The 7970-nt window shown below is 42.4% G+C and overlaps 1 protein-coding gene across 1 annotated transcript; it reads left to right on the plus strand.

The window, feature by feature from the left end:
- Positions 1–272: 272 nt before the first annotated feature.
- Positions 273–7745, plus strand: tbx22 (T-box transcription factor 22). Its single transcript, XM_044127529.1, has 8 exons — positions 273–405; positions 706–919; positions 2066–2167; positions 2946–3120; positions 4413–4577; positions 6141–6205; positions 6519–6604; positions 6700–7745. The coding sequence occupies exons 1-8, from the start codon at positions 273–275 to the stop codon at positions 7224–7226; spliced, it is 1467 nt and encodes a 488-aa protein (XP_043983464.1). The 3' UTR covers positions 7227–7745.
- The last annotated feature ends 225 nt before the right edge of the window (positions 7746–7970 follow it).

Here is a 7970-nt window from a genome sequence, read left to right on the forward strand (position 1 = left end):
TGGGGAAGAGTTTTGAGTCGAGGTGGAGAGGCGTGCCAACAATCAGCGATTTTGGACGAAGAGCGACGCGCGTCTGAGAGAACACATGGCAGCGCACCGGATCCATTACGCAGCGTCCAGGAATCGCTGCGAGAGAGAAGGCACTCCCTGAGGCGCCGCTGCCGCTTCTGGTGCCCCAACCTTTTCTAGTGGGACCCGGAAGGATAAATCTTGGGAGTTCGGCCGGTTACGCACCGCTTTTTTATTTATTTTTTTATTCCTTGTCGCCCGGGATGCAGGGCCTGAGCTCCCGGGCCCACGCGTTCTCCGTGGAGGCGCTGGTGGGGAAACCCTCCAAGAGGATGAAGGTGTCCGAGAGGCACGAGTCAAGCGCGGCTGCAGACGCGGCCGGCGGCATCCACAGCGGTGAGACCGCGCACAAAGCTGGGGATGCAGCAAGTTTCACTCCACTTCTTCCCAAAGTGGAGGGAAGAAGTTTGATTTTTATTTTTTTTAAATAATATACTTTTGTTTTTTTACCCACTTGGCTACTGAAACATAGGCTATAATTCAAAAGCAAATATGTCCATCGCGTGTCATGTTAAATAGAGCTTTAGTTCTGCTAAGAAAGCATCCCGATATTTCTTTAAAAACACCCAAAATAACTCAAACATGTGTTGTTGTTGTTTTATGTTTTTTTTTTTTAAACTATTATTATCTTTCCAGGCCTGTCTGAACACACCGCCAGCCAGATGACTGCAGCAGGTTCATGGAGGCCTGGAGACGCGCCGGGACAGAGCGGGCCGGAGGAGTCTGACCCGGGGCCCGAGGAGAGCGAGTCCCGGCCGGACAGAGAGGTCCGGGCGGAACTGCAGGGCTCCGAGCTGTGGAAGAGATTCTATGAAATCGGAACCGAGATGATCATCACCAAAGCTGGCAGGTAAAAAAAAGAAAAAAAAAAAAAAAAAGAAAAGAAACTGTGTTGAAGTGACGTTGAGACAGTTCAACACAACTGGCTGTTCCAATTTGCAGAATGAACGAAGCCTGTAAAAACGTTTCATCTGGTGGACAAGCGAAACTTTTCCATCAGATTGTGATCAGAGGAATTAAAATAAACCGCCCCCGGACTTTTCTGTTTAAATCAGACAACCCTTTTTTTTGTCTAAAAAACAAAACAAACAAACAAAAAAACATTTATGAACAGTCCACGTTGTCGCTGTCAGTTACGAATGAACTCCAAAGTGGCCATTATCAGCAACGCGTATCGCTCCGGCATTTACATTAACTGCTCTGCGGTCACAGGTGCGCGTTTATCAGGCGGAAAAACAAAAAAGAAAAATAAAGACCTTTCAATGAGTAAAGAAAACTGATGGTTTTCCAAACAAATGAGCGTCTTATCAGTTTGCAGCTCGAATTTAAAGAAACTGAAACCAATCGGATTATTGGGAGACATTTCCGTCTTTCCTCCGTGTTTTATTGTGACAGAGAAAAATGCAGAAAGTGGGTCAAAGTTTGTTTTTTGTGGATATAAATGTATACATGCAGCTCTGGAAAAAAATTAAGAGACCACTTAAAAGGATCCGTTTCTCCGATTTTACTCTTTCTAGGTATTTATGTTTGAGTAAAATGAACATTATTCTTTTATTCTCTGAACCACTGATATCATGTTTCCAAAATTCCAAGCAAACATTTTGTGTTTATTTGCCGAAAATGAGAACTGGTCAAAATAAGGAAAAAGATGCAGAGCTTTCAGTCCTCAGATAATGCAAAGAAAACAAATGTATATTCATTTAGAAACAACAATACTGATGTTTGAACTCAGGAAGAGTTTAGGAATCCATGTTTGGTTGCAGGTTTTCTATGGGGTTCAATTTTTCCAGAGGAGTATATTTTTTATAAAAACAACAAACAAACAAAAAAACCACACAAAATATTCGGAATAATAATAATAATAATAATAATAATAAGCAACACTGTATTGAGTTTTAATATTTCACAAAATGTTTCGCAAAATTGTCAATATTATCGCGATATTTCATTTGATAATTTTTTTTCTCTTTTTCTTCTTTTTTGCGCTTGTCTTTAGAAGAATGTTTCCTTCTGTGCGCGTCAAAGTGCGCAACCTGGACCCCTGCCAGCAGTATTACGTGGCAATGGACGTCATGCCCGTGGACTCCAAGCGCTACAGGTGAAACAAACCGTGGAGATTCAACTCATGCTTTATTTCTTCTTGCTGCATCTAACGAGTTAACAATTGTTTATAGCTTCACAGCTAAAAGGCTCCAATAAATGTGATAAATGCACTTAATGCAATTTGTTTAACTCTAACTTCTTTTTTTTATTAAAACCATTTCAACCAATAACGTCTATTTCTATTGGCTGAAATAAATGAGTCCAACTGTTCTGTTTTACACTGGCTTAAACTTTGGACACAGCAGAAAATGTGAAAATGTGTTTAACATGTTCAGTCAAGAAGCTTATATAGAAATACACCTGATGAGTAATGGGGGGAGCGAAACACTCGTAACTGAAAATATTAATGTACAAAAACCAATTTAATAAGTGCAAAGAAGCAGCTTCACGGTTTCTCTCCCGCGTGGTTTGACCTCCATGCCGAAAAGAAAAACCAAACAGCACTGGCTTGTGATTAAAGCAAAAATAATGATAAATTTGATCATAAATGTGCTTATATTTCACCTAGTTTGCAATTTGCTCTTAAAAATCCCCCTTTCATAAATTCAGCGCTGGAAGCGGATGTGAGGTCACCGGCTGCTGCTTCGCTCTCGTGGGATTTGTCACCTGAACAAAGCAGCTAACGTTGTAAATTAGCTATCGCTAAAAATTAAAGGAAAATAGAAAGGATGCATTAAACTTTCCCAAAATTCCCTTTTTTACAGTTTTTCTTTTAGCCCTTTACTTGCAGACGTTTTATTTTTGATTTGTTTATTTTATTTTTATTTGTGCAGGTACGTGTACCACAGCTCGCAATGGATGGTGGCTGGAAACACGGACCACTCGTGCATCTCTCCGCGCCTCTACGTTCACCCGGACTCGCCGAGCACCGGGGAGACGTGGATGCGACAGGTGATCAGCTTCGACCGGGTCAAGCTCACCAACAACGAGATGGACGATAAGGGACATGTAGGTTGACCCCGGGGGGTCGCTTTCCTCTTCCTCGTCCACATCCTGTCGATCTGGGACGAACAAACAAACAAAACAAGTTGAATTTAATCACTATCACTGATGGGAAGAATTTCTTATATGTTTTACAAGGGTAGTTTTTTTATTTTTTATTTTTGTTGGTAAAACTGAAATGAATAACTTCATTTCAGTTTTACAGCTAAAAGAGAACCACAAATTGGTTAAATTCGTGACTCAGGGTTCAACCTTCTGTCGACTTCCTGCCAAGTTGGACTTCTGGCAAGTCCCACGAATCCTGTGACATTTTATCGAGTTTCCAACGTTTTTCAAAACACAACACAAGTGAAGACGATTAGATCTTAATGTCACGGTGGGATCAAACACCAAAACAGCAGCAACAAAAAAATAAACTAATATTTCTCTTTCAAATTTAACCATCTCCTAGACTTGTTTTTGCAGTGTATGGAAGGTGGATTTCTATTTGTTGTTGTTGTTGTTGTTTTGTTTTTTGATAACATGTTGAGGCGTAGCATGGCCTCACATTTGTAAGTCTGGCCGGACATCAGACTCCTGGAGGTTATGGGCTAAATTAAAATTTCTAACACATAATGGCTTAAAAAAAGGATTAAAGTACCAACTGACTGTTAATTTTATAAATATTTCACTTCATTTCATCAACTCATGTGAAAATAATAATTTTTCTGGGTGTTCAACTAACTTTTTATGTTTGTAATTTGTTTAACTTAAATTCAAACAGGAGATTTAACAAATAAAACAAATTTAATTAGTCTATTCTGAACAATTTCACAAATTACTAAGCTACAGTTATGACACACCTGAGCTCTAAAAACTAATTTTCTTATCATTTTTCCTTTTCTTTTGTTTTGGATTCGAATTGTTTTATTGAATCCCTCATGCATTTTATATTTAGATTTACTTATTCTAATCCCAGTGTTTTATTATTTTTATTATTATTGGTTCTGTAGAATATCTAAGCTTTCATCTAGTGCTTCTTTTTTCTTATCAGTGTAATCACACAAACTGCATGGTTTTCCTTCATTTTACAACAATTGTTTAGTTTTATTGTAATATTTAAACTCAAATCAAATGCTCTCATACAAAATAAAAGTTGTGACGGAGCTTTTTGGGATTTTTTCCATCACTTCCAGGCAGAGAGCTAATCCAGTTCTCCTGTTACATTTATAAATGTCGGCGTGAATCACCAGCGAAGAAAACACCCCGTCGAATGAACCTAACGAATCTCTGCGTGTCTTTCCTCTGTCGGCCAGCAGATCATTCTTCAGTCGATGCATAAATACAAGCCCCGCGTGCACATCATCCGGCTCGACCCGCGGATGGACCTGTCCCAGATCCGGTCCCTGCCTGCCGAAGGGGTGAACACCTTCTCCTTCCCGGAGACGGAGTTCACCACCGTCACAGCCTACCAGAACCAACAGGTGACGCTTCGCTGACACCAACGACACACAGAGCAACAAAGACTCTGTGGCAATCTGGCGAATAGCAGCTGCTGCTCTGAAACGTTTTGTTTTGAGCTTCTATTTGACTGCATATTCAGAAGAAGAAGAAAACTAAACTAAATGCACGGGTTTTCTGATTTTTCTGGGGCTCAGAAATGATTCGACCCACCTGTCAGAGCTTTGTGGTTGATTTGAAAACTGCAGTTTTAACAAAGCAATCCTAAAGCTGATTCTGATTTCTCTCTAAGAGCTGTAATTTAAAACAAATGAAAACAACATGAAAATAAGTTCTAGTTTCCCAGCTACATGCGGCCATTAGCTGTATCGCTACAATGTGCAAGAGAGCAAAACTGCAAAACAGGAATTAGTCATTTAAAACTATCAGCTAGAAACCTAAAGCTTTTGCATCTTCAATTAGCCACATAGATAATAAAACTATTACTATGAGTCAACATGACTATTTACTTGAGTCCATAGATCATTGCATTAATTCTAATCTTTTTTAAAAATGCTAACATTTCAGAATCCATCATGTTCCATAATAGAGCTTCCCAAACCTTAGAAGCATGAAGCAGAGTAGCTATAAGATAATGTATCCCTGCTAGCTGCTAAAGGTTATTCACTCCATATTTACAAATATTTCCTTGCTGAGAATTGACTGCTTTAGGTAGATGCGTTTCTTATATACCTGAGAAATCATCAAGTTGGCACTAAAGCAGGAAAAGGACGAAAAAGTCCAAGAGTGAAAGGAGATGCTATCGCTAGCCGGTTGTGTTAGCAGTCTGTATGAACAGCTAACCTCCCTCCGTAGAAAACTGGGTATAGTATTTACTTTAACTTCTTCCTTTAGATTCATTTAAAACACCTGACAGAAACTGAACGTAACTGAGTTTGAGTCTAATTCTCTCAGTATCTCTTTCCACACCAAAGGTTGTTGTTTTTCATACATCCTGGTGGAAGTTAGCTTACATTTGCTATGCTAGCTGGTCGGAGCACAGCTGGGTCAAACTGAGGGCATGCGTGGACTCCGGGAATAACCAGAAAGCCGAGGTTTGCTCCTGGCTGTGAACATGTTAGTAGCTGTGATCCTGTCTGTTTGACGTCACGTATGAATGAGTGAACCTCCAGTTTGTGAAGCTTTAGTACTGCATGTGGTCTCGGTGAAACCATACATCCAGTGTTGTTTTCATCTGCGAGAGGCTGTGTGTATTTCACAGCCTACCTGACCCTGCCGCTCGCTGCCATTCCTTCAGTAACAGAGCCGCCTGTGTGGGGCTCCCACCTCTTTTCATCAGGGCTCATTTTACTATCAGGGAACATATTATTACAGCAGCTTAGTAACAAGATGTGACTGCTACAGCTGCCGGGGTCCACGGCCCATTAAAGCAGGGCATAAAACCGTACAAACTCCTCTCTCTGAACAATGTTTGACAGGGCTGATAAAATCCACAAACCCTTTCCCTCCCGCCTGAAGCCGAGCTCGTTGTTAGCTTAAAAGATGGCCAGCTGACGCTCTGAATTTGTTCCTCTCTTTTGGGCAAGATCACCAAGCTGAAGATCGACAGGAACCCGTTCGCCAAAGGCTTCAGAGATCCAGGACGGAACAGGTACGGCACACCTCGCCAGAAACAGAACATCAACGCTTTTACCCTGCAGGCTGGTTAGCGTCATGCTAACCTGACTCGGTTAGCGTTTGGCTAAACGAGTCAGGAGGGGATTTCAGTTTTAACCACTGAAATGTGAAGCCGTGTAAAACCTTCCAATAAAGCTGAGCAGCGTAGTGCAGAATTTCACACCTTTCAGAATCAACATCTGAATTCCTACGTAAGGATTTTTAATGTTTACACAGTAAGTCAGGACTTGTGTGTGTGTGTGCGTGTGTGTGTGTGTGTGTGTGTGTGTGTGTGTGTGTGTGTGTAGGGGGGTTTTGGATGGCCTGTTGGAGTCATACCCCTGGAGAGCCCCTCTGAGCTTGGACTTTAAGCCTTTCTCCATCCAGCTCCAAGGTACTAATCTGAAAATCTGTTTGGATTTCTTGTCTAAAGTTTCTTACGCTTTCTCACATAACGGAGTGACTCCAGTTGGTGACATTTGTTGACAGGAAGCTCCCTGTCGCCGAGCAGCAGTGCGAAGAACTTCCTCCCTCTCTCGTCGTCTTCACCTCTTCTTCCGTTCTCCTGCCCGGACGCCGCTCTCCACGCTCTCACCCTGCCCCTCTTCGGGAAGGCGTCCAGCGCCGCGCCCTCCGTTCCTCAGCTGCCCGGCAGAGTCTTCTCCCTGGGAGCGGACGGACTGAAAGGCGTTCCTTCTCTGCCGCCGCTAGCGGACCTGCCACTTCTGACGGCGCTGCAGGGGAAGAAGCCCCTTCACTGCAGGGATCCATGTCTGCACAGGTCCCCCGGGAGCTCCCCGTGCCTCGTCCCCCTGCACAGCCCGCTGAGCCCCCCGGGTTCGTCCCTCCTGCCTCATCTCTCTGACACTACGACCCCCTACTGTCTTTACAGCTACAGCTTTCCCCTGAGTCCCCAACTCACAGCTATTTCTAGACACGGCAAACTGAGCGAAGACACCACGGACTGCCTGCTGCGGCACCCGGCCTGGCAGCAGACCTCCAACCACTGCCTCTGACAGCTGGACTCTTAGGACCAAGCAAAACCGAACGGGGAAAAAGTGACTGACTGTGAGGTGGACCTTTGTATTTAAGAACTGTTCAAAACGACGTGTTGGAAGCTCAAGCACAAAAAAGACGATCCTGAAGCTGGTCAAACCTGAGCCAAAACATCCTAAGTTGGAGTAAATGTACAAACTTTTCTCTTCAGGGTGGAAGTAGATTGTTTTTTTTACATAGTCTTTCTGTGAGGTTATCGTTATTTAAGCCAACTTCTTCACACGACGTGTGAGTATCGATAAAAAGATCCTGGGTTGTGTCAGATAATGACTGACAAACATGGCGTTTACTGTCACAGTCGCTGTTAAAATAACCATGGTGAAGTACCTATTAAAGTTTATTTTGTACTTTGGTCAAAAAGGTTCAAAATATTTTTGTAGCATACCAACACAGAAACATACAGGGGATTTATAAGTATCTCTGCAAATATGTAAAATAACCGCTTGTGTAATTTTTTTGACAAAAGAATCACTTTTGGCAAAAAATGACTTAGGCCATTACTCTACGAAGGTGACGATATGTGTTTATGAACGTACCATACACAGATACTTGCCGACACAGACATAAAAATGTACATATAAGCAAAGTGTTTTCCAGCTTTGTCTGACAAATGGCCCTGCATTCATCACGTGGAGTTCTCTGACGGCGAACAAAAGTGTGTTTTCTGTTTACTCCGAGGATTCGGTGTCAGGCTCCGACCGATA

The sequence above is a fragment of the Gambusia affinis genome, linkage group LG09 (genome assembly GCF_019740435.1).
Source record: "Gambusia affinis linkage group LG09, SWU_Gaff_1.0, whole genome shotgun sequence".
NCBI lineage: Eukaryota > Metazoa > Chordata > Actinopteri > Cyprinodontiformes > Poeciliidae > Gambusia > Gambusia affinis.

Bases quoted from the DNA above. Each gene is read 5' to 3' on its own strand.
- tbx22 (XM_044127529.1), top strand. From the start codon at position 273: ATGCAGGGCCTGAGCTCCCGGGCCCACGCGTTCTCCGTGGAGGCGCTG. The intron at 920-2,065 runs GTAAAAAAAAGA...GCTTGTCTTTAG, and splicing joins ATCATCACCAAAGCTGGCAG to AAGAATGTTTCCTTCTGTGC. The intron at 2,168-2,945 runs GTGAAACAAACC...TTATTTGTGCAG, and splicing joins GTGGACTCCAAGCGCTACAG to GTACGTGTACCACAGCTCGC.